General features: G+C 45.2%; 1 protein-coding gene across 3 annotated transcripts; it reads right to left on the bottom strand.

The window, feature by feature from the left end:
• Positions 1-314: 314 nt before the first annotated feature.
• Positions 315-24,009, bottom strand: TEF (TEF transcription factor, PAR bZIP family member). Of its 3 annotated transcripts, none has more exons than XM_084644837.1 (5): positions 23,744-24,009; positions 14,176-14,499; positions 11,739-11,959; positions 10,752-10,963; positions 315-8,829 (listed from the first exon to the last, which is right to left on the bottom strand). In XM_084644837.1, exons 1-5 carry the CDS (start codon positions 23,844-23,846, stop codon positions 8,808-8,810), a joined length of 882 nt encoding a protein of 293 aa, XP_084500963.1. In that variant the 5' UTR covers positions 23,847-24,009; the 3' UTR covers positions 315-8,807. The 3 variants fall into 3 exon arrangements, with proteins under 3 accessions (XP_084500963.1, XP_084500962.1, XP_084500964.1); XM_084644836.1 differs by lacking the exon at positions 23,744-24,009 and adding an exon at positions 17,428-17,668; XM_084644838.1 differs by lacking the exon at positions 315-8,829 and having other exon boundaries at positions 10,461-10,963; positions 23,744-24,007.
• Between the last annotated feature and the right edge of the window lie 1,229 nt (positions 24,010-25,238).

The following is a 25,238-nucleotide window of genomic DNA, read 5'->3' as shown; positions in this document are numbered from 1 at the left end:
AGAGCACAGATGATGTTTGTGGCATTGGCAGGTTTTCTTTGGACCTTGCAAAGTGGAAGTTTGATCTGGAAGTGATCAAGGGACAAGAAGTATGAATGGTGAGATTTGTGACATTTCCGAAGTCAGTTTATAATCACAATGTAATAAAGGAAACAGAAGATGAGAAACTGTGTTGCATGTACACCATATACGCATACAAAGGGACCAGTAGGACCTAATTTTGGAAGATGAAGCACCTTCCAACAACAACTGAAGGATCAGCATCAGGCAGAATGCTGGCAGAGAGAGAGAGAGGAAAAATACATGACTAGATCTTCCTGTAGTGGAATATACACTTTATTTTTTTAAAAAGGAAAAATACTAAACAATTTCATACAGTCAAAACTTTACATATTAAAGAAAAAAGCATTAAAAAAACAGTCATCAAGAGCAGAAAGGATTTCAACTACAGTACCCACAAATTCCAAGCGATTTTTCAATACTTGGAAACTTCAAATCCAGAGTTCGTTCATTAAAAAAAAAAAAGTCAGAAATGGAAATATAGGAGGATATTGGGTGTACAGTGAAATGCCCCTTTCCTCATCAAACTGCAATTCAGGTACCTTTATTTTCTTTGATCAGCTGGCAAGAGTATGTGTACAAAATGAGCAGTTTTGGGTACATGATTAATAGCGAAGCTAGATTATTTATGGTAATAGACAACTTTACTCACCTGTTTCACAAACATGATATCTGGTAAAAGTAGCAATTTTACATTTCTATAGGGCCTTTCATTCAGAATGACCAAAAAGCATTTTACAGACTGACTTACAAAACTATATACAGGAATTACTCTGCCTTCCTCAAAAATGGAGACACCCAAGAGGTGAAACACAGCAACTGTTTAATGACACAAAGCAAAACTATATATTAAAATAATATTTTGCAGTTAATAAAATATTCCGCAGTCAAATTTTTCCTTTTGAATGAGTGGGATAGAGTGGTGTCATCTGTAGATCCAAATAAAGGACACTTCAAAATTCTCTTGCTTCTGGCATTAAAATGTAGTGTAAACCAAACACACCAAATGCGATTCTTCCAGAAACACTAATTAGATCAAAACAGACTCTCTCCTCTTCTCCAAAAAAGGTTGACAGGTGCAGAACTCCAGTGAATAATTTGCACATAAGTAACTGTGAAGCAGCTAAATTAACAGCTTGGGAACAGAATACAAAAATGTACCACCATTTCTGCCCACTATAAAAAAAAATGTGTAATTTTCCATTGTTATTTCAATGGAATGCTGCAGCAGCAGATAATGGAGAGCAGGCCACTGCTGTACATCAGTTAAGGTCAGTGAGCTAAAGATAGGTCAGCAGGAAGGTTTTATAACAGGGCTGTGGGCCCCAATGCTAGATAAAGTTTGAAGGACAAGGACAAGTTGCTTCCTAACACATTGACCATGATTCTCAACCATTAATTTTGTTTTCCTCTAGTCTAAAATTGACACAAAGAAGAATTTCACTGGCTGAAAGTTCCATCTGTGCAGTATACAATGAAAATGCACTGAAAACTCAAGTCTTTAGTCAATGTATCTCTCCATGCACCAACGGTGTGCGAGCAGGATAACCATATATTTGTGTGTACACACAACACGACTGATGAAGGTTTATTCTACTTATGTTATGGGTGAGTTGCGGTAACAGTCAATGACAGCGCAGTCTGGTTAGAGGGCTACGTTTAAGCCACAACCAAGCAATTTAAAAAACAAGTTACTGTTTTTTCTGGACTCGCACAGTGCTTTTTATGAAACTGACCAATTGTAGTGCTTTCTAACTGTTATTGGCCAACAGCAAAACGGACAATCCAGAAAATGGGATTGTCTGAGAACAGTGATGAATGTCACCTCAGTGACTACTGTAAAAAAATAAAATGAAGTTTCTCTATTTGGGTGGTTTATTATTTTTAAATATTTTTGTGAACAGGAAGCATCACAATTAAATGAAAACTCCACAACATCAATCTCACTTTGATTTCTGCAGTTCTCTAGAAAAAAAATCCCAAGTCATATGACATGAAGCACTTTTAACAATTTTCAGGTGTTACAATAGAAGCGTTTATTACTTTATAAGACAGATTAATTTTAAAAATGTATTTACATATTCTAAATTATACAAAATACAATATTCCAATAAATCACATCATCACATAAGAGTGTAGAAGATGAATCCTTCCATTACCCTGACCAGTAGCAAACAGACACCTCATCGCTTCTCCAAAAAGATAGATACCAGCTACCTGCTATTCCATTTAGGTAAGTGAATGAATCCTCACCTCATCCTCACATATGGATGCAGTGCTGTCAAGCAGTTCAGGTAACCACATGAGCAAAGTGCAGCATTACTGAGATCTGCACGTCAGAATCAAGTGCCTTAATTTAATGGACATACAGTGAGTAAATTAATATAACTACAGTAGTTAAAAATAATAGCAACTTCCCCCACTCTCCAAAGTTCTTTTCACCTTCACTCTCTATTGTGGCCCATAAGAAATATGAGCAAGAAAAGGAGGCACCCATCACTTTAAAAAGTGAACATCTTGGATATGAGCTCAAGCTGTGGGGATGAGATCTGGATCTGAACTGCCCCAAAGTTAGAAGCAGTTCGGCTTCAGTTTCAGCATTCTGGCTCAGGCTAGTATTTTGCCTTAACCTTATCTTTCGGTTTTTCCTCTCTTCTTTATGCTCTGCTTACTTTTTTACTTCCCTCACAACTCTCCACTCTATTGTGACTGCCTGAACTTTAAAAGTTTGTATTCCAAAAAAGCCACACAAAATATAATGAACCATCTGGCTAGAAATATTGACTTTGTCCCTTCCCCCAACCTTTAGTGGTGGTTTTGGTAGATGTACAACAGAGAAATTACTGAAGACCAACAAATCTGGTGAAGATTTTGTATTTGTGTGAGGGGAAAAGCCCTTAAAAAAAAAGATACTAAAATAAATGTTCTTTCCTCAGTAAAGATTTAGATATAGGTTACTGTAAAATATGAAGTTAATGGGTCAGGTCACCTCTGCACCTCCCCTTTGTCTTGGGTTCACCCACTACAGCCAGGAGAAAACAATACAGGCACACCCTGATTTTACAAAGCTTTGAGATAACTAAACACTTTGTAAAATCAGGACTTTTGATAACCAGGAGCTTCAATTCTGTGAAGTTTAGGAGCTCTGTGGATCTGAAGTTGCACAGCAGCACTGCTCTCCTACTGACTACACAGAACGTTTTTGTCACAACAATTGTACTTTTACAGTATTCCTAAACTCTGGCACTGCTGGACCTCCACTGCACCTGCTACCTTAAGATGTACCTGGTACAGTTAGTAGCAGCTCACCAGATGATGCGGAAAATAGTATTTCCAGCTAGAACACAAGGGACTTCCAAACAGCACAGCAAAGAAATGAAATGGATAATTATCAGCAGTGAAGACCTTATTAAAAAAAAAAAGTAAAGAACTATATGACACCTGGAATTAACACATTTCTTCTCTTAGCATGCACTGCATATTTCTTCTTTACCCAGACCAAACAGCAAATCAAAGATTAATTAAGCAGACTATCTGAATAAAAAAAGTTCTCTCGTTCGTAAGATAAACAAAAGTGATGGGAAGATCAGTCCACCAATACTGCACCTGCAATCACAGGGGTCTCTTCTGGTCCCAACTCAGGGCTTGTCTACCCTACAGAGGCGACAGCTGTGCCGCCATGGCACTGTACACGCTTCCTACAGCAACGGAAGGGGTTTTTCCGTCAATGTCACCGATCCAACGCTCTGAGGGGGTTGTAGCCAAGTTGACAGAATTCTTCTGCATCTATATGGGAAGTTAGGTCAACCTAACTATGGTGCTCAGGAGCATACACTTTTCACAGCCCTGAGTGATGTAACTAGGTCACTCTAATTTTTAAGTGTAGACCAGGGCTCAGTGTGCTCCAGAGGAAAGCAAAGTCATCCACCGCTCCAATGTTTGATGAAAACTCAAAATCACCAGAGCAGAGAATAAAGACCTTTGTCTATGGAAGTTCATGAGAGCTTTGCCAACAACTTCAATGGGAACAGGATTTGGCTGTAAGTAAAAAATGTACTTAAGGAGTATTTATTGCAGATGTGCACTGCTATTAGATATCTTACGCTGTTAGACCTATTGGCAGACTTTGTATGAAACTAATGCCCATTGAATTCTCTCTTGCATCATTTATTGAACTGTTTTTTCTGGTTATGTAATAGAATAGACATTTTTAAAGCAGACGTTCCCCACAGGTAACCCTATTAATAGTGGGGACATTTTGAAAGTTTGTAGTCTGATGGCTGTTCAGTGGAAGCTAGATTTAAACCACTAGCCATTTCACAGGGGCTACTGAACAGGCATCCCCATCAAACTGCTCCCTTCATGATAGTCTCTGTACTAAGGCCAAAGATGCAATTTCCTTTTTTCCCTTTGAGATGGTCCCTATCAGTGAGGCATAGGACACATTGCCATGAAGCAGTGTATGTGAGAACCTTGCTTAATTATTGCTCAAGCTGAACTTGTGCTGTTAGAAAACTTCAGGCTCTTGGCCTGTCAATTCAACCCCTTTCAATATTAAATTTGTTTGAAACAATTTGTCAGTATTCCACTGCAGACACTACGGTACTGTTACCAAGGGGAAGAGGCTGCACAGGTAAGATGGCAATCCTAGTTACATTATCGTCTATCACAATCTCAGAGTTCATGGTAATTTACTCTAAAAGGAGTGGAAAGCTCTGAAGCAGCATGCCTAACCTCCAAGAGACTGTAAGAATTGGAAGAAGTCTGACATAATCTCGCAACAGAAAGCCAAAACAAGACAGAGAGAGGTGTTGGCCCCGCACAAAGGAGGTGGCTGGTAAGAGCTGTGTTCATATGGGAATAAGAGATCACCACCATTACCTCAGAGAACTTACTGGATGTCTCACAACGTGACGGTTCTCCAGCTATAAAAATCAATCCACACTTGAGAAAAAACTATGCTTGACTGACACAACCTTGTATCACCTAGGTACAGCAGCACACATGATGTGTAACTTTGTGCACTAATCTACACAGAAGGACCACGGCATGCAAGATGGATAGTCTTCTCTGAAAGACAAACCAAATGAATATTTCACTGGTTTATGTTATATTGCACAAATTAATCTGGAAACCAAATGGGACTATTCACATTACTTGAATATTATGGTGATAATGTAGCATGATTATTACAAAAGACAATTCTCCATACATGCATTGTTCTAGACGATAGCATTAAAGGTTACCATAGTCCACTGCAGTTGCCTATTTAAATATCAACTAAGACTGCTGAAATAAGTATATTAGGATTGTTCCTAATGCAGAACGATGGTAGGATCCAAATGAATCATACTTGTAAATTTAGTCAGTTATTATTTAACTAAAAAAATCCACCTCACTTCAAATGGTAAACATGGCTGTGAAAAACAATAATTCAGAGCCAAGTAATTGGAAATAAATGCTAGAAGATCATATTTACATGCATTCAGCGTCTTTAAAATCAAGCCCCTTAAACTAAAAAAGTAACCCCCCAAAAAAGGGTTGTTCAAGGCTGTACTACAAGGTGTAAGCCTGTGGCACTTTCTACAGGTGGCACTATATTCCCAACATTTTAGGAATTTGATGCTGGAATAGTAACCCATTTGCAGATGTTTGGAAACTTTCATGTACTATCCTAGCGAATCTTAAGAGTTCCAACTTATACAAGTACTAGTTGTGTTGTTCCATGGATGTAATTTGTAAAGTCATGTGTGCAAAAAAGCCAAAAATGGCTGTGAACTTAGGACAGTAACAGATCACAGCGATGGCTGCACCTGCTGATATTCAGAACAAAAAGAGCTCTCAACCACCTGTGTAGCTGTTTTCCACCGCTTCACACTGACTCTACAGCAAGTTAAAGAAGTATGGGCTGGATGAATGGACAATAAGGTGGATAGAAAGCTGGCTAGATTGTCCGGCTCAACGGGTAATTATCAATGGCTCCATGTCTAGTTGGCAGCCGGTATCAAGTGGAGTGTCCCAAGGGTCGGTTTTGTTCAATATCTTCATAAATGATCTGGAGGATGGTGTGGATTGCACCCTCAGCAAGTTTGCAGATGACACTAAACTGGCAGGAGAGGTAGATACGCTGGAGGGTAGAGATAGGATACAGAGGGCCCTAGACAAATTAGAGGATTGGGCCAAAAGAAATCTGATGAGGTTCAACAAGGACAAGTGCAGAGTCCTGCACTTAGGACGGAAGAATCCCATGCCCTGCTACAGACTAGGGACCGAATGGCTAGGCAGCAGTTCTGCAGAAAAGGACCTGGGGGTTACAGCAGACGAGAAGCTGGATATGAGTCAACAGTGTGCCGTTGTTGCCAAGAAGGCCAATGGCATTTTGGGCTGTAAAAGTAGGGGCATTGCCAGCAGATCGAGGGACGTGATCGTTCTCTATTCGACATTGGTGAATGGCTTTCATCTGGAGTACTGTGTCCAGTTTTGGGCCCCACACTACAAGAAGGATGTGGAAAAATTAGAAAGCGTCCAGCGGAGGGCAACAAAAATGATTAGGGGACTGGAACACATGACTTATGAGGAGAGGCTGAGGGAACTGGAATTGCTTAGTCTGCAGAAGAGAAGAATGAGGGGGGATTTGATAGCTGCTTTCAACTACCTGAAAGGGGGTTCCAAACAGGATGGCTCTAGACTGTTCTCAGTGGTAGCAGATGACAGAACGAGGAGTAATGGTCTCAAGTTGCAGTGGGGGAGGTTTAGGTTGGATATTAGGAAAAACGTTTTCACTAGGAGGGTGGTGAAACACTGGAATGCGTTACCTAGGGAGGTGGTGGAATCTCCTTCCTTAGAAGTTTTTAAGGTCAGGCTTGACAAAGCCCTCGCTGGGATGATTTAGTTGGGGATTGGTCCTGCTTTGAGCAGGGGGTTGGACTAGATGACCTCCTGAGGTCCCTTCCAACCCTGATATTCTATGAATAGGCTTCAGAGACAATCCTGGAATCTTATTACATACATATAACACATTGATAACATTTCTTACTGGTTAGGAAAAAAGTTAAAGCGTGTTCTTTAACACTGAAAACATGGTCCACTTGTAAGACTAGATCAAGCAGTGCACTTGATGGATCAAGCCCATTCATCTTTCCCAGGTTCCACTGAAAAATTAATTGGTTACAACTTTGTTTAAAGAAAGTTTGCAACAGTCTGCTTCTCCCCATTGCTCCCTTTCCTCTTCACCTTCCTACTAAGATGTTCTGGGGGCAGGAATCCCTCTGGGGAAGAAGAAGACATGGTATTTGTACAGTATTAAACCATATGTCATAAGTTTCAGTTGTAATGGATCCTGAGCCTCCCATTTAGGCCCTTTTCGTTTTGCTGGCTTTCAAAAGGTCTTTATCAGCCAGGTGTCTGCCATTAATCAGCCTCCTGGCAGAGAGTTTAGAGAGTTTTCTGTGTGTCATACAGTCACATAGAAAACCTCCTCTCCATTTCTATGTTATTGACATAACCTTGGATACAAGTGCAGCCCTACAACATTTTACTGGAAATAAGCCATTCCATTTTCTCTTTCACCTATACATTTGGTTATGATGTCTGGTTAGGAGTCTTTTGCTGTACTGATGGCAATTTTCCTTCCATGGACATCCTCCCTTTTCTACACAGGGCCAACATCCCTGCAATGCTCTCTAAGTGCCTCATCTATCTCCATACACGCCCAGAGTCTGTTTTTAAAGCTGTTCCATTATGACACAATGGAATTGCTGGATATTTTGGGTCCATGAGACAGATGCCCACCGTACTTTCTGAGGTGCTTGGGGAATTAGAGTGCAGTAGGAAAAAGAGAAGGATGCATAGCATAGTAGCTGCTAGCCACTGTTCCTCTGGGGCTTCAATACAGACTGACTGGTCTGGCCTGCAGCCAGATACACGGCTCAGCAGCTCAGAGAGGTATACACCTCTCCTCTATTTTGGTACAGCAGCCAAGGAAACGGATGTAATTTGTTTTATTGAGATACAAAAGTATCCCCTTAAAAGTAAAAGGGGAAGGAGGTGGGCTCCCCATAGTGTACATATCAGGAGAGGAAGTAGTTAAGGAGTTGTGTGTCATCTGGGCTATATAACAGGATTTATTTGTTACTCTTTGTACAGCACACTCTATGGTGCTTTTTAGTTTACTTCAACAAATCTGTTGCATTTTCTTGCACTCCTAGACTATTTTCCATGGATGCCTCTGGTTCAGCACCCCCAGCAGTACGTCACAAGATGCTACGCTTGTCAGAACCCAGCTGCAGCAGTAGCTAAAACCTATTCTACTGCTCCCCCCAACCCCAAAAATCGGTGACAATATAGTTTAAGCCATTTTAAGTTAGAATCCCCCTTCCTTCCATTTCGTTCAAGTATCAAAACAGAGTCACCATTCACACAAGTCATCAACAGATTGGACTGAAAGACATGAGCTGTGAGTGTCATTGACAAGTGTCAGTAAGTAACATTACTGTAGTTTGATTACAGAGAGAAGAAAAACATTAGTACAAAAAAAGAGAGATAAGAAAGCCATACACAGCATTAAGGAGACCTTGCACTTTTCATCATGTCAGCCCCCGTGCAGTTCAGATGGGATACTTGCAGGCAGTGTCCCCGTCAGTTGTTTTTGTTGGATACCTCTCACACATCTCACTGTTCACTCTGAAGACAGATGGTTTCATGTGTGCTTTTTAGTTTCTTTGTTTTTAGAAGTCTTTAAAGTTGCATCACTCGGAATCAGATAAGTCACTTTAAATAAAGCAAAGCAGTAAGTGTGACAATTTATTTACAGTATACTCCATCTATCACCACTACACACCACTCTGTGAAAGAAAAAACCCAATGGTGTGGGATTCTATTTTCCTGCTGCAAAGTTATCTCCCTCCTTGATGCTCAGGAGGAACCTGACTGGCGCTGCACAAAATAACCAAAAACAAACAAACAAAAAAAAAAAAACAGCTCAGCCCAGACAAGCAGGTAATAATGCAGGGAGAAAACAGCTCCTGTATAGATTTACTTTAATCATGCTGGATTAGCTTCCTTCCCCACTCCACTGGGGAGTGAACATATGAATTTAGACAAGCTGTTTTATTCTCACATTGAGCTCACAAAGCTGACCTAGTCAAAATCTGTTACAGAAAAAAAACCCTATAACTTCTACGTGCTCTTATAAGTTTCTAATTCCTTCACTCAAATCTATCCTAAAACCTTTTATCTCCCACACTCCTCTTGCTCCCAAATACAAACACCATCCCCAGACATCTAACCAACAGTTATAACATATTCACTGCCATAAGCCTGGGATAAAATACATATGACAGTGACAGTCTACTTTTGTACCAGGCATTTTACTAAAGCTCTCCATTGCAGGTGGAGGCAGCCTCCAACATAAACAAAAATGCATTTTTCTTTAGCACCATTTACTGTACGAGCAGTACTCGGAAGTAATCCATTCTCAGCACCAAGAGGGCAAGTCATGTGCTTGAGAGAAAACCAGCTGGCATAGAGAGACTGCCACCCAAAGAGGTTGTGAGAGAAGTTCTTCATGTTTAGAGTGGGTGTGGCTTCTCCCTTGCTTGCTCAAAAGGCAAAGGACCAAGTATCACTTACAGAGGTGCAACTCTTGTACGACTGCGAAGATGCATTAGAGTGGTGGATTGGGTTTGTCCCCCCTTCCCCGCCCAAAACACAAAGTGCTGGTGATTCCCAAACCAGATGGACCTAAGAATTGATCTGATGAGGCCACAGGTAAATGACTCAAAGTTTGGTGGTGCCCTTCTCCTTCACTTCTGAATGAAGAGTCATGCGCTGCATAATTAGTAGTTCAAGAAAAGAAGTCCCCTAACTGTATTAGGGGAAAGGAAGAAAAGAGTGATGCACTCCCTAAAACCCATTGCTGTGAACTCAGAAAGTGTTACCTCACATTAGTAAAGGAGAAGTATGGGGCTCTTTGCCCTGCACCTCATCCTATGCTTCTGGGAGCTAACCAAAGAAAAACGTGTAAGTATTGTTTAGAAACAATGTGTTCACTGCACTATGGTTTACACAAATGCACGTTCATCTGAATGTTATCTTCACCTCTGCAGAAGACAGACAGTTCCCAGGCCTAGGAGGTTTCCCTGTTCCTCCTGAGCAGGAGCACAGAGCCCTGCACAACAGGGGCTGCTCAGCTACGTTCCAGTGTCTAGGAACTGGGGAAGGAACTTTTTTATGATGCTGTCCAGCAGCACCCATTTGTATCCCAAATTATAAAACTAAGTTTTAAAAAGAAAGGGGGAGAGAGAGAACGAGAACGAACAGGAGACTTTTGCACTTCAGCCAGCTCTCTTTCCATTTAAAATGGAGATTAGAACAGAAAGCAAAAGCCTTGTCCAACAATCTAAACAGATTCACTTTTATTTCCCTGGATGGATGAATCCATTCTCTTGGATTAGCATCACCAACTGCTCTAGCAGTGTTAAAACAAAGCTGTAAAGATGGACACAACTTAGATTCTGGCACCACAAGGGTCAGGAAAGGACCTGACCAAGTTGTGCCATCAGAAGCGGATCTTTGCTATAGATGCACAATGACAAGGTCTCCATACATGTTATTTCTGGGAGTCTCTACAGAAGGCAGAGAAGTCCAAGAACTAAACAAGGAGCCCTAGCAAGGAAAGAGGGTGTGCTTACAAGGGTCCGTATCTGGTCTCATATTTAGAGACAATGTTCTTGCATTTCCCCACTTCCTTGCGCAGCTCTGCCACCTCTGTCCTGAGGGCAGTGTTCTCCTTCTCCAAGAAGGCTGCTCGGATTGTGATCTGATTCTCTTTCAGTCGCCGAGCGTCACGGGAACGTTTCGCTGCCACGTTGTTCTTCTTTCGCCTTGTCCAATATTTTTCATCCTGTAGGAAAGGGGGGGGGGGGGAGGGAGAAAAAAAGTCAATCTTACAGCTCAGCATTTCATATCCAGCATCAAACAGCTACCTTCCTGCCCTACCACAAGAGTCATCCTACCCATAAAAGCCATCCTACTTGCTATCAGATTTCCTCCTGTAGCTCATGCAGGAAGTTGTTGGGTTGGCTAGGCTCAGATACTAACTGAAGTTTAGACAACATGGTACTGGAAGATTGTCTCCTCAAAAGAAGCCTATTTAGGATAGTTCAGGGTGGGGTGGGGAAGTAAAATTGAGGTGAAATTAAACAAAGGGAACATTTCAGCTAGACATCAAGAACAATTTCTTAACAGCTATGTCTATTAGCCTGTGGAATAATCTCCCAGTGAAAGTGATTAACGTTCCATTGTCTGGGGCACATAGAATTGGACTAGACAAAAGCATTGGCAAATGAGCATATGACCATTTGTGGGGCGCAAATTTGCATTAGTGAGGAAGAGCAAAGGAGGAATGAGCTGAGACAACTTAGTTTTTCCATCCTTTTCTGTGTCTACCACCACAAGTCACTCCTGCCCAACAATTCACTCACTGTTCCAAGTTAAAGCAGTAAGGGCCTTACAGCTGAATAGGAATCAGTCTTCCAACCCTCTTCTGAGCAACGTTCTCCACTCAACCCAGTAGGTATGGCCCACTGGCCTTGCCCCAAATGTATTTCAACATACAAAAAAAGACCCCCACACACTCTGCGTAAAGCCTTATCAGTCTGATATAAGAAGTCTGTTACCTTTTGCTCATCTGGGACAAAAACCTTCTTGGCCTTTTTAATCATGGGCTGTGGTTTCAGGTCCTCTTCAGCAAACTTGTGCTTGCGAGGATTGAAGAGCTCACCACCGGGCACGCTGGAGAGCACTAAGTCAGCAGGGTCGGGATTAAAGTTCACATCAATCTCAATGCACTCTGGATCAACAGGGCTCGGAGTCTCTCTCTCACTCTCTGGGGAGGAGTCTAGCAAAAGGCAGTAAACATCAGAATAGGAGATCAGCATGATGAAGAAAATAAATGCAGGTACCCATATATGGGCATCTCTGCTCACTGACCTAGTGTATGCCACATTTATCACTTCTATTTAATAGTGAACTCAGTACTGTACAAGACATAGTTCCATTCCCTGCAAGAGATAACATCTCAACTTTACACAGAAGTGCTGGATAACCTGCTTCACCATGGAAGAAATACAAGCCCTGGGCATGCATGCCCAGAATGAGATACACAAGAAGATAAAAATGGCAGAAAGAGATGAAAGTTTCTCCCTTCAGCAAAAATCTTGTGGCCTTGTGCACCTCGCTACATATAAGAAGTATTTGCTCCAACAGAGTGAAATCAGAAATTCAGAGTTCTAGCTCCCTGCCATTTATGGCTCAGAAATTCCCACAGAAGCATGAGCTGGCCTAGAGATTTCTCTCACTGAGCCCACGGAAGACCATAAAAATTTGATTTTCAACATGAAAAATAGAGGTTTGATAAAAATCCACACATCATGTTCTTCCTTATTTGTTATATGTAAATGGAAGAGTAATAACAGAGGGCCTGGTGTGGAAGAGATGTGTACTGTGACAGAAACAGATTGGTAGCATGATCTTTAAAGACATGAGTTAAAAGTCACATTACAGTAACTTTATGTTTATATACATCTTTCACATTGATGAACTGCAAATTTTAGCACTAAGTGAAATATAGGTAGGGATAAATAAATCTCTTCTTCCACCAGTGAAATGCAGCCACATATCTGGGCAGTAAAACATTAGCAACACTACACGAGAGTTTAGGAGAAGCAACAACAAAAACTATACCCAAAGGATAACATAAAACACATCATATATAAACATGGAGTCAATAAGTGAGCACTTGATGCACGGTTGCTTTCCTCTCTCCTGTTGAAAACCTTTGTACTCCATGTTGTGCATATGTCTACCAGGTTCGTGGAAAGGGGGTCAGGGTTCAGGCCCTTTCCATAAAGCCATCTCGCAGGTTCTTTTCCTCACAAAATAGCCATTAAGTCTGTGCAGTGTTATTGTGTGGAGTTCCCAAGTCCAGCACTAAACTGAAAAGTGAAGGTCCTCTCCAGATACGCACACTGCTATCTAGGATCAGGTCACGGGTAGCTAAGGTGGAGGCACCAGAAATGTGTTTTATTTCTTTGTCTCTCCTTTCTCACCTCAGGTACTCAAGAGACTTCCAAGCATTCCTTGGAGCTTCAAACTAAAGTATAAACAGCCTCTGTCCAAAAAACTTAGCTGTCACACTTCACAAGCCAAATGAAAGGCTTTATTATAACATTTCCATAAAGCACAGTTCACTGGATGTACACTAACTACTAATGGCTTACCTCAATGGACTGAACCACCAAGGTATTCAAAAGCTTATCTGAACCTATCAAGACTGCAGATCTTATAGTAACAGATTCTTTCACAAGAATTCAAGGAATTCCAGACTCTTGCTAGGTTAGAAGTACCAATCAGAAAGTTGGTATTTCAGATTTGCCAATTCCAACTAGAAACAAAACAGCACAGAAGCAATGTGTTTTTTGTTTTTTTTTAAAGACAGATATTAAAACCTTAAAAAAAGTCCAGCTTCAGTTGTTGGGGAATGTTTGGGCTGGTTCTTATTTTATCCAGGCTCATCCACCCAGCTCTAGCATCAACAGCCACAAGATCTGCAATCAGATACACTGAATGTGAAGTGGCTAAGCAGCAGTGGCATTAAGGCCTTGTCTACACTAAAGGGAAAAGTCGATCTAAGCTACGCAATTTGAGTTACATGAATAACGTAACTCAAATCAATGTAGCTTAGACCTACTTACCACAGGACCACACTAAGCGATGTCGAAGGGAGACGCTCTCCCGTTGACTCCCCTTACTCTTCTCGATCAGGTGGAGTACAGGAGTCAACAGGAGAATGATCGACTGCCGACGCATCAATCGCCGCAGCGTGGATGTTCCGGTAAGTGTAGACAAGCCCTAAGTTATTTTGAGGGTGGGAAAGACCTCTTCATAAAGATTAGCAGGAACTTACAGATGAATGAGACTCTATAGGCTAAACACTGTTTATGCTTCTGAAGCTAATCTCCTCAGGATGGTAGTGCTTCTCCTCAGGTTAAGGAGGTCTCTTTACATATCACAACAGCAGAAACCATTCACAAGGCTTCAAAGTATTTCACCTACCTGTGCCGGAGGCAGCTTCAGATGGTTGGAAAACTACAGTGGAAGATGATGAGGGAGGGGAGGCAGCAGATGCACTGGTGGGCTCTTTTCCTTCCAGCTCAGCCACAGGCAGAAGCGGGTTCTGGTTCAAGCCTAGGTGAGCAGGGCTGGAAGGGATTCCATTCTCCAGGAGGAACTCATCCAGATCCATGTACTCCAGGTGGAAAGATTCCCCATCATAAGGGATGGTTTTGTCCCAGATGGGAGGCATGAGGGAGGCAGAGACTGCCATAGTGCTGGCAGCTGCAGCTTCATCCTCCTCAAGTTTTTCCTTCTTTTCTTTATCTAAAAGACAAAAACATAAAGGTCACAGTGTAAAATATGGGTTAGAAGATTAAAGACTAGATTTAAATAATGGTAAGAGTTCAATACAGACTCCATCAGAGCAAGGAAATTAACTCGACATGTTCTACACCAGTTTACTCAGACCAATCTCCATGTGTAATGTTCGATGAAGTGGGTTTTAGCCCATGAAAGCTTATGCTCAAATAAATTTGTTAGTCTTTAAGGTGCCACAAGTACTCCTTATTCTTTTTGCTGATACAGACTAACACGGCTACCACTCTGAAACTTAACAGTTCATTGGTCTCCATCTAATAGGTAGGCCACAGAGATTTACAGGTACATGAAAGTCTTTGAGCTAAGAGAGCAGGGTCTTTTAGCATAGAGGTCCTCTGTACAATCCGTGCTGCAAACAACCCACCCAGGGGTGGCATAATACACATAGTCCTAAGCACCATGATTCACCACAGTTTAGATTTGATTATCTTTAGGATTTATGGCAGATATTTTGTTTCTTCCAGGCTTTTCCTGGAAGACAGGAAAAGTAGATGTGGAAGGGTCAGGTTATAATGGAAACTATTAAGAAGCCTTTGAGGTAACAAGAGTTTATCCTGAAGTTGGGAGAGAAGTGCAAAGAGGGAAAGATTAGGTACAAGCGGGGGTGTGGGGGGGGGGGGGATTTTCATATTTGATTTGGAAATAAGACAAAGTCCATCTATATTAAATGCTAACTGTAATGGTTCAGCTAAGCATTTATAAAAGCATTTGTTCCTGAAAAAATTCAGCGTCCCCACACAGTACTCCCTCCAACACTTAATTATAGGTCAAAGCACCTATCACAGCGCTCTCCAAAAGGGGAGCTTGTAGGAGAGCATCTCAGAATTTTCCCCAGAAACTGATGCAATTTTCTGTTTAAACTACACTATAGGGTATACACAAAAGAAGCACAGTTGTCTCTATGCTAAGCAAAGCCCATTTCTGACTGAATTCCTGGAAGCATGGTCAACTGGCTGCTGAAGGTCATAGATAAGCTGAGCAGAATCTCAGCAAAGAATGAGGCCCAGAAGAATTAGAAGACAGCCTTAAATAATGGCACTACTTTGTTAATGAAACCCACACTCACTCAAGGTGCCTATCTCTAGATCTTACTAGACTGAGTACCATTTTGGGGGCAGAAGCACATCCACAGATGGGTGAAAACATGCTGGTGGAGACCTGGGATGACGAGCAATGGCTGTAGAGCAATGAGATCTTTTCAATTTTTGTGAGGTGCTCACTCCCACACAAGAGTACCTGGATGAGAGCTCCTCTCACTTTAGGCAATACAGTGAAGATTTCTCTCTGGAAGCCAGGAACCTCAGGTAATTAGTGCTTGATGGGATGTTAATTTGGGAGTTGGAAGTCTACATACAGGCTATTGTGTGGGAAGTGTATACAGCGGTACAAATTCATGCAGCAGGTGTGATCAAAGTATAAATATATACTTGCAAGAATGCTCAGCAACTGTAAACTAAATTTCCTTATGCTGCAATATGGAAATAGACAGCACCATCATTCAGATTCTGAATAAAACAACAGTGACCAGAATGACAAATTCCAGAGAGATATAAATCCTGTTGCATCAGAGGTCAGCTCTTCAATGTTCACATAGGGTAGCCTGGCAAAGGGCACGATGCACAAACCTGAGAACACTGAGCTGTTCCAAAGCAGATGGAATAGATCAGTCAGTAGGCCAGTAGGGTCAACTACACACAGAGACAAGGATAGCCGTTTTAGCCCTGCTGTGATTTTAGAAGATCCTGCCTACCAACCCTTAGAAAACCCTACCCCGATTACTCTTGCAGACATTACTTCAAACTACTTCCTTAACAGGAACAGAAGCAAGGTGGAATATGTCTTTTGAAGGCTCAAGGCAAGAATGAGGTTTCTGTTGAAAAGGACAGCACTGTGATAGAGTATCATTGTTACTTCAACCTGCTGTTTTTCTCACATTATGTTTAAAAGCACAGAAGAAAATGTAATTCATAGCAAATAAACAAACCTGGATGAGAAAGTAATTGCTTCGCCAGCCAGAGGCTCAGGACTCCGCAACAGCTGGCAGGAACACACAGGCTGATATTACATCGTAGGCTCTTCAGATAGAACTATGTCTTTCCATGCATTTGTTCAGTACCTAGCAATAATCTAGCCCATCCTGCCTGAGATGGCTGGGTACTAGCATAAGTATTAATCATAGAATATCAGGGTTGGAAGGGACCTCAGAAAGTCACCTAGTGCAACCCCCTGCTCAAAGCAAGACCAATCCCCAATTTTTGCCCCAATCCCTAAATGGCTCCCTCAAGGATTGAACTCACAACCCTGGGTGTAGAAGGCCAACGCTCAAACCACTGAGCTGTCCCTCCCCCAAATGCACCAAACGACACTGACGACTTGATTCTGGTTGGAGTTGTAAGGCAACTGGACACTTGCATGCACCAGGTGGCCACGCCTGGAGCAAAGCCCAGCCCTGGGGGTCAGGCCGCGCTGCTGCGGGGGGGGAGGTTGTTTTTTAGTTTATGTTGCGGTACTTTGCACTGGCAAAAAGCCCCGAGGCTGCAGCCAGACTCCGAGCAGGGCAGTCACCCAGGCCACAAGTCTCCTCAGGGCAGCCCTGGCCGCGTGGCTAAGGAAGGGGGAAGACACTGGACGGGGGGAATCTCTCCCGCTGCCGCCTGGGCACACCGGGAGGGCCCGGAGCTCCCCGGCCCGCAGCCACTCGAGCCTCGGGCTGGGCCCGGCCCGGCCCTGCAACTGGCGGGGCGGGGCAGCAGCACGCGCCACTCGCGGGCCCCGGCCCAGCCAGGGCGCCTCCCCGGCAACCAGAGAGATGGGGCTCGCCCCGCCCCCTCGACACGCGCGCGTCCCGCCGCTCGCGCGCGCTCCCGCCCTCACCGAGGCGCGCGTGCCGCGGAGGATTCTCCATCAGCTTCTTCAGCACCAACGGGAAGGTGCCCGCCAGGCTCCGCTCCTGCTGCGCGGAGGCGGCCGCCCCCGCGCTGCCCGCTGCTGCCTCCTGGCGCGCGGCGCGGCCGGGCATGCTCCCCGCTGCCCGGCGAGCGGTGCCAACACCGAGGCCCCCGCAGCGGAAGGCTACGAATTAGGGCTGCGCCAGCAGCTCCCGGAAAGACACCGCCAAGGCGCACGCGCCAGCAGCTGACGCCGCGAGCCAGCCTCGCCTTACTTCTTTATTCATGAGCGCGAGCTTCCCTCACTTCCCGCCCACAAGCCAGGCCGCCTTCTGTGATTGGCTGCGCCGCTCCAGGGCAGCGCTCCCATTGGCCGCAGGGGGGGGCACGTTCAGCCGGCGCAGGCCAGGAAAGTGCAAGGAAGGCGTGTGACTCATTAGCATGTTAGTCCCGCCCACCCAGCGCCCCAAGCGTTCGCGTCTCCGCTGCCGCTGTTTCTTCCACAGACCGCGCGCGGAGGGGTGCGGAAAGAGCCGCGCGCACACGAGTGCCGCGGCCACCGCAGGAGAGCGCGCGGGCGAAGCCACTGCGGCCGGGAGTCGCGAGCCCATTAGCCGCCGTGCCCCCTCGGGAGGGGGCGGGGCTGCGGGCGCGCGCAGCGGCTCCCCCCCACTTCCCCAACAATCCCTTCCCCGAGGCGCGGCCCCGCTTCCCTGCAGCGGGTGGGGCCGCGGCTCCGCACCCAGCGGAGATGGGGGGCCGGATTTCGGAGCGATCCCAGCTCGGGCTGCAGCCAGCGCTCGGCCGCGCGGGGGATTATGCCCCACGTGTGTTCCCGCGTGACAAGCTGCGCTGTGCATCGCCCCAGCTTACACTGGTTTCAGGCAAACAGCCTCTGTCTACACTAGGGGTCGCATTACTCCAGCTCCACTCCGGGCTGGCCCCAGCTGGCTGTTCGCGAGTCACCTTTCCAGTGAGGACAAGGCTGATCACGTGACACGGGCTCCACTTGCGTGCAGCTGCTAAATGTCAGCAACACACGCTAGAAATACGTTCGTTTCTTTGATATTCGTATCCTCTAGAGGCAATTACTGTCATTGCCGCAGCGGAGCTATGGGCCCAGAAATATTAAAAAAAAAGGAGTTGTTTGTGCACAACCGGGGAGGGGAACATACTCTGAGATAAAGAACTCCAACTTCTTCTCTTTTCCTTTCCCACCCTCTGCTTCTCCCCAGCATTTGGTGCTTTTATTTTACTTTTATTATGTTAGTGATGAGGGGCCAACCAAGAATCCTTCCCTGTTGTTCCAAGCACTGTACAAACATAGAAGATGTCTGTCTGTTGCCAAAGAGATCATGTCAGCACAGTGAAAAAAAAATGTGAAATCCGACTCAGCCCCCTCCCTCCAGGGTCTGAAGCAGTGATGTGTATGATCATTCTCCTTGCACAAAAGTCATCATCTAACATTTGTGCCTGACCAGCACCTGCTTTACTTCTTGGAGTAGATTTTCAAAAGTACACAAGCAGGAGCAGAGTTTCAAGAGAGCTCAGTGAGCTAGGAGCTGAGCTCTTGACATCTGGATGCCAGTACCACAATACAACGAGCACTTGAAAGTCTGGCCTTGAGTTCCTTAGGAAATCTATTCCTTATTTTTCATCCAGGGAATATTGCTGAGTAAAGATGTGTTTAGAACTTCCATCTCTTTAGCTTTTTTTGTTTTTTTTTGTTATTGGGGGAGAGCAGGGAAGATAAGTCACAGTCTAGTGATAATGATTTAGATTAATGGGAAACATAGCGTATTGACCGACATAAGGAAACTAGGTGAAAGGCAATGTAAAAAGGCAGAGCACTCTATGGTACTACCAGTCTGCTTAAATTCAAATGTCATGCAAATTTATTCTCTGTGGCCAACATCGGGGGAGATCAAACCTAACACAACCTCCAGATGGGATACTAGCATTACTGCCTGCATCAGGCAGCATAGCAATTAGGAGGATACATGAAGACCATAAGAACATGGAGGAATATAATTTGGATCCAGAGATCACCTATCCCCTGTGACATGGATATGATCTCCCCCTGTCCTACATTGTGACAATAGCTGCTATGTGTCCTATGTGATGTCAAACCCCCTAGGAGAAGGAAGAAACGTTGAGGTTGTTTCCAGCCCTCAAACAAACAAGGAAAATGGTGCTGGATTTAGAGGTGCAGACCCAATATAACTATACTGGTGAAGTTGGTGAGAAACAACCCAGAGTTACAATCTGACATTGGCAGGCTTTGGATAGGGTAATCTACGAGTTCTTGTTTTTCTTTCTTGTCTTTAGTAATTTCCCACCTCTGTTCCTGCTGAATGTTTCCTGTATCACTCAAACACATATATGACACTTGCCACCTAAATGCATAAGTGGAGAAACTACATCCTGCAATCTTCCATTTCAAAACACACAGATCTCTACCCAGCCAGGTGTTAAAGGAGTACCTCCAGTAGCTCAGCTAGCAGAGCTAATAAGCTCATAGACAGTGATATACACTTCAAACGGACACATTTTTGAACCGCAACACTGTCTTTTACTTTTCAGAGTAGCAGCCGGGTTAGTCTGTCTTTGTCACAGAGACCGTCTCTGTGTGTATATAATGTCTACTGCAGTTTCCACGGTATGCGTCCGATGAAGTGAGCTGTAGCTCACGAAAGCTCATGCTCAAATAAATTGGTTAGTCTCTAAGGTGCCACAAGTCCTCCTTTTCTTTTTGTCTTTTACTTGACTGTAAAAGTGCCACACACATCTACAGTGATGTATGAATAAATAATATATTCCAACCAGTGGAGGACAGTGTGACACATGCTCAAGACGGTCCACCCCATATCTAAAAGAGCCACTTCCATAATTCAGCCAGAAGGGAACTGCACTCCTCTGGCACAAGTGCCATTATCTACCACAAAGATGAAGCTCATTTATGCATTTTCATGGGTCAGACCATGACCATGGAACTCACTCCCATAGAATCTAAGAACTACCTCAGATTTCATCACTTTCTGTCCCAGTTGCAAGGCAAACTTTCTTTGACCTGACCTTCACTAATACAAGCTCATAGTACATCAAAATCAATTTCCCACCCACGCTCCAGGGGGATAAATGGAGAAGAGATAGCACATGATAGTAATTAGTCATGTTGCTCAATGCATCACTGGAAGACATTGAGCATACCATGATGAGCAGCACAGTGAAAAAATCTAAGAAGAATAGAACTGATATATGCCCTCTACAGATTCGAAATAGTAGGCAATTAGTGCCCACATACACACAGCCAATCTCCTCTAGCTCAGCCGGTAGAGGACAGAAATATACAGATAAGAAGATTTAATATATTTTATCCAGCAAGGGGCAATGAAAGGCATGCACAAGACTACTCATAATAAATCCTCCATTTGCAGACCATGATACTCCATGTGGGGCAACTGGACTGTAAATGAAGTTTCCACCATGTGCTAACTTCCTACAGCTAAGACGAGAACTCAGCCTGGGGAGACTTAAAAGGAGAAGGAATCTCCCAGGGGAAATGAGATTTTGCAGAGGAGGTGTCACTGAGTGCTTGTTAGAGGGTTACAGTCCTCATATCTGCTTCCCACCATTTTGTTCAAGGCTGCAGTTTCCCTGGCAAGGCTGGTTTCCAGTGACCTACTGCACCCATCCACTTTATTCCATTGGTGACTAGACTCTGAGTATCTAATCCCAGGAAGAGTCCAAGGAAACGAAGATCTGTAAAGGAATCTAAACTACTGTACTTAGGCAGTGAATTAGCTCAACAGTGTCTTCCTCATCTCTAGGCCCCAAAAGTGGAAGACTGTCTGGTGGAGGTGCAGTGTTTGTGCCTAAGACTGACCTTGTTCCCTGACTTACTTCCAGATGAGTTCAGCAGATGCTGAACATTAGGATTAGCTTTGTACAGTCATAGGCATGTGCCTGTGCACAGGGAGTGTTTAATTTACGCAAAGATGATTTTTTGCATAGGCTTTAACAGGAGTTTCCAGGGAGCTTCTTGTGGGATCCTTCACAATGCACTCTGCATGGGTGTCAAGTGTCTGGCTCTTCTTCAGGCAGTGATGGGAGAGGCTGGTTTGAGAACGTTTCCTTGGACTCTTCCTGGGATTAGATACTCAGAGTCTAGTCACCAATGGAATGAAGTGGATGGGTGCAGTAGATCACTGGAAACTGTAACATCAGCTGCACCCTCCTGCTTTATTTAGATTTTGCAAATGTAACTGTCAGTTTCTCTTTAGCTGTGGTACTAAGAATTGGGGCACGCAAGATGGGAATCCTCAGTGGGCTTAGCTTTTACACTGCTTAGCTTGTGATGGGGAATTCAGCTCCAAAGGGGATGAGGAGAAGCACAGCTCTGATGTGACGGGAGGATCTGTAATAAGGAGCCTACGGCCAGGTAGGGGGGTATGTGTGCAATCAACACCACTAGGAGGTCTGCTGCAGGATAGCAGAGTATGTAAAATGGAGGGGTGTGTGTGATGACAGACCTGGTCCCTGAAAGAGGGGGTTGGAAAGTCTGGCTCTGGCAGGGAGGTGTACTAATAGGGAACTAAGAACTAAAGGAGACTAAGAGAACATGAGGGAGGTCCCCAGGCAAGGGGAGGGAGTTGTCATGGTACCATGTCCCCATGCAGCCAAAGAAAGTCATATCCAATAATCAAAGAATTTCCTCTCTAGCCCCCTCAACAAATTCTTCCCAGCTCTCCTAGGTTGGATGGATTCCAACCAGTTGCCTCGCTCCGCTGAATCTAGATACCAAGGATCTAAGGAATTTACTTAATCCAGCCTTGGCCAGAGCACCATCCAGGCACATGCACTAGTGACACTGTTTTCCTAGCTCTGCCACAACTACACCCTCCTCTCTCGGTCAGCTTTTCACCATGGCACAGGATAGCTGAGAAACACGTCCAGGACCAGCCATCCAGCTCCATATTATATAACAGTCTGGTTATTGTACAAGTCTCAGCAAGGGAGGGAGTGAATTTACAGAGAACAACAGACGGACTGTGCTACAGGGACTTGACAAAATGAATCCGTTCAGAGAGGTGGGGACCTACAGTAATCCCTTTGTCATCACAGGTCTTCCTAATGCCACAGGTCCTTGTGTCTAATTATTCTGTGCCATAAGCCACTTACTACCAGCACTCCTGCCCCCATTTATATCCCATTAGCCGCTCTCCTTGGCTAAGAGATTCTTTCATTAATGCCTTTTCTGGTGCACCTCTCCTGTACCATGTTAGCCCCTTTTGCTGCCACAGAACCATATCTGTGTCCTGGCAGCAGTTTCCTGAGAACATTTAGTTCAGTGAACATCAGTCTGTGAGGTAAGGAGGCACATGTCCAAACATGACTGAGGTGTGCCATGGCATTTCCACGTGCACTCCCACCCACAACGCTGCTCAGCCAGGAAAGAGTTAAAACAACCACAAAGCAGCCTGCAAGGGACATGTTTCAGAGTAACAGCAGTGTTAGTCTGTATTCGTAAAAAGAAAAGGAGTACTTGTGGCACCTTAGAGACTAACCAATTTATTGAGCATAAGCTTTCCTGAGCTACAGAAGTGAGCTGTAGCTCACGAAAGCTTATACTCAAATAAATTGGTTAGTCTCTAAGGTGCCACAAGTACTCCTTTTCTTTTTGCCAGGGACATGTAACTATCCCATCTGAAAATGGAAAGGTCCCTGGGTGTAGCGATTCCCCAGTCCTTAGAGTGTATCAAGCAAGGGTACTGCCCCGGAGAGGACAAGAGTTTGCACCGGGGGACCTCCTAGGTTTTTTGCATCTGGTTTGTGCGGTACAGTCCTAGGAACACAGCAAGAGGGAAAGTCCAGAAAGGAAGAGGCTCTAAGTGTACAGAAGGTGGGACATCGCTCTTGCTCCCTGCCCAGCTTTGCATTCGTAACCCCCCTCCGCAGCAGCAGACACAGAGTTTGCCCCACAAACACCCAACCCCCTGGGTGACTCGTTCCCACCGTGCGCCCCTGGGGGCGAGGGGCAGCAGCAAAAGCCGGAGGCTCGGCCGTTCTTGTGAAACGGGCCAAACAGGGCAGAGGATCGGCCGGTGGCGAGGAGTTGCGCCTATTGCGGCGCAAAGCCTGCCAGGAGCAGAGCTCCAAAGGCTCGGCAGCTGCGCCCCCTTCCCGGGGCTGGCGATCCGTCTAACCGGGACCCCCGCCTCGCCCTCTCCCGCGGGAGCGCAGCCGGGCAGCGGAGCGCTGGGGGTGGGCAAGGCGGGGAGGGGAGGGGGGCGCCCGCCTACCTGCGAGCGTGTCGGCCCAGGGTAAGGAGTACTCCAGCAGGGACTTCAGCACTTCGGGGAAGTCCATGGCAGGCGGGACGCCGAGGTTGTCGCAGCCGGACATGCCGTGTCCCGGAGAGGCCCGCTGGGTGCAGAGCGCGGATGGCGCTAATGGGAGTCACGAGAGAGGTTGCGGCCGTGCTCGGCGCGGGATTGGCGGAGCAGCGCTGGGCTGGGCAGAGGAGAGCGAGCGAGAGCAGCAGCCTGTCCCAAGCCGACCCTGCCCCGCCCCGCCCCGCCCGCCTCCGAGCCGCGTCCCCGCTGCGGGGCCCGCTGGTGGAAATGGCCTCCTGACTGGCTGGGCCGGGGCCGCCTGGCACGATTGGCTGATAGGGCCCGCCGCAGCCAACCAGGCGGCAAAGAACTGGGCCTGTTACCTAACTTTGGGAAAGAAGTCACCGGCTGCTTGGAAAGATGTTCGGACAAGTAATACACGCACCGAGAGGCAGTCAGTCACGCGCCCTGAGAGCGGACACATGCACAGAGCAAACACGGGTCATCACAGGCGCTGAGAGCAAACACACAGGGGGAAACCATGCACCGAAACAACAGACCGAGAGAGAGACACACACACACACAGCAAACGCAAACACCCATTGAGAGACAGCGGAACACACACAGAGATACAGCAAGCAAACAAACACACATACTGCGAGCACATACATTGACAGCAAATATACACTATGAGACACAGAGCACAGGGACAACGAACAGAGGCAGCAAATACACACAGTCACACATAGGAGAGTAGGAGGACTTGTGGCACCTTAGCGACCAACCAATTTATTGGAGCATAAGCTTTCCTGAGCGACAGCTCACTTCATCGGATGCATACTGTGGAAAATACAGTGGGGAGATTTATATACACAGAGAACATGAAAGGATGGGTGTTACCGTACACACTGTAACGAGAGTGATCACTTAAGGGGAGCTATTACCAGCAGGAGAGCTGGGGGGGGGGGGGGAAGGGGCGGACCACACCTTTTGTAGTGATAATCAAGGTGGCCATTTCCAGCAGTTGATAAGAACGTGTGAGGAACAGTGGGGGGAGGGGGGGAAATAAACATGGGAAAATAGTTTTACTTTGTGTAATGACCCATCCGCTCCCAGTTATTACACAAAGTAAAACTATTTCCCCATGTTTATCCCCCCCCCCCGCCACACTGTTCCTGAGCTGTTCTTGTCAACTGCTGGAAATGGCCCACCTTGATCATCACTACAAAAGGTTCCCCCCAATCCTGCTGGTAATAGCTCACCTTAGGTGATCACTCTCATTACAGTGTGTATGGGAACACCCATTGTTTCATGTTCTCTAGCTTGTCTATCTTGGTCGCTTAAGGTAAGTGGAGTAGCTGTGGGGGCTATTCATTATTAATGTCTGTTTAATGAGGGGAGGAGACAGACTATCCTCAAATATGCAGAGGCCTGCCCCTCCTCAGGGACCCATTCATTGACA

Source organism: Lepidochelys olivacea, assembly GCF_965140295.1.
Source record: "Lepidochelys olivacea isolate rLepOli2 genome assembly, chromosome: 1".
NCBI lineage: Eukaryota > Metazoa > Chordata > Testudines > Cheloniidae > Lepidochelys > Lepidochelys olivacea.
Note: the sequence above shows the minus strand (reverse complement) of the source record. Positions and strands in the feature narration are given on the sequence as shown.

Excerpts from the sequence above, each read along its gene's own strand:
- TEF (XM_084644836.1), bottom strand. The coding sequence starts at position 17,572 with ATGCCCGGCCGCGCCGCGCGCCAGGAGGCAGCAGCGGGCAGCGCGGGG. Across the intron at positions 14,500-17,427 it reads TCCGCGGCACGCGCGCCTCG|ATAAAGAAAAGAAGGAAAAA; the intron begins GTGAGGGCGGGA and ends TTTGTCTTTTAG. Across the intron at positions 10,964-11,738 it reads TTGTCCCAGATGAGCAAAAG|GATGAAAAATATTGGACAAG; the intron begins GTAACAGACTTC and ends CCTTTCCTACAG.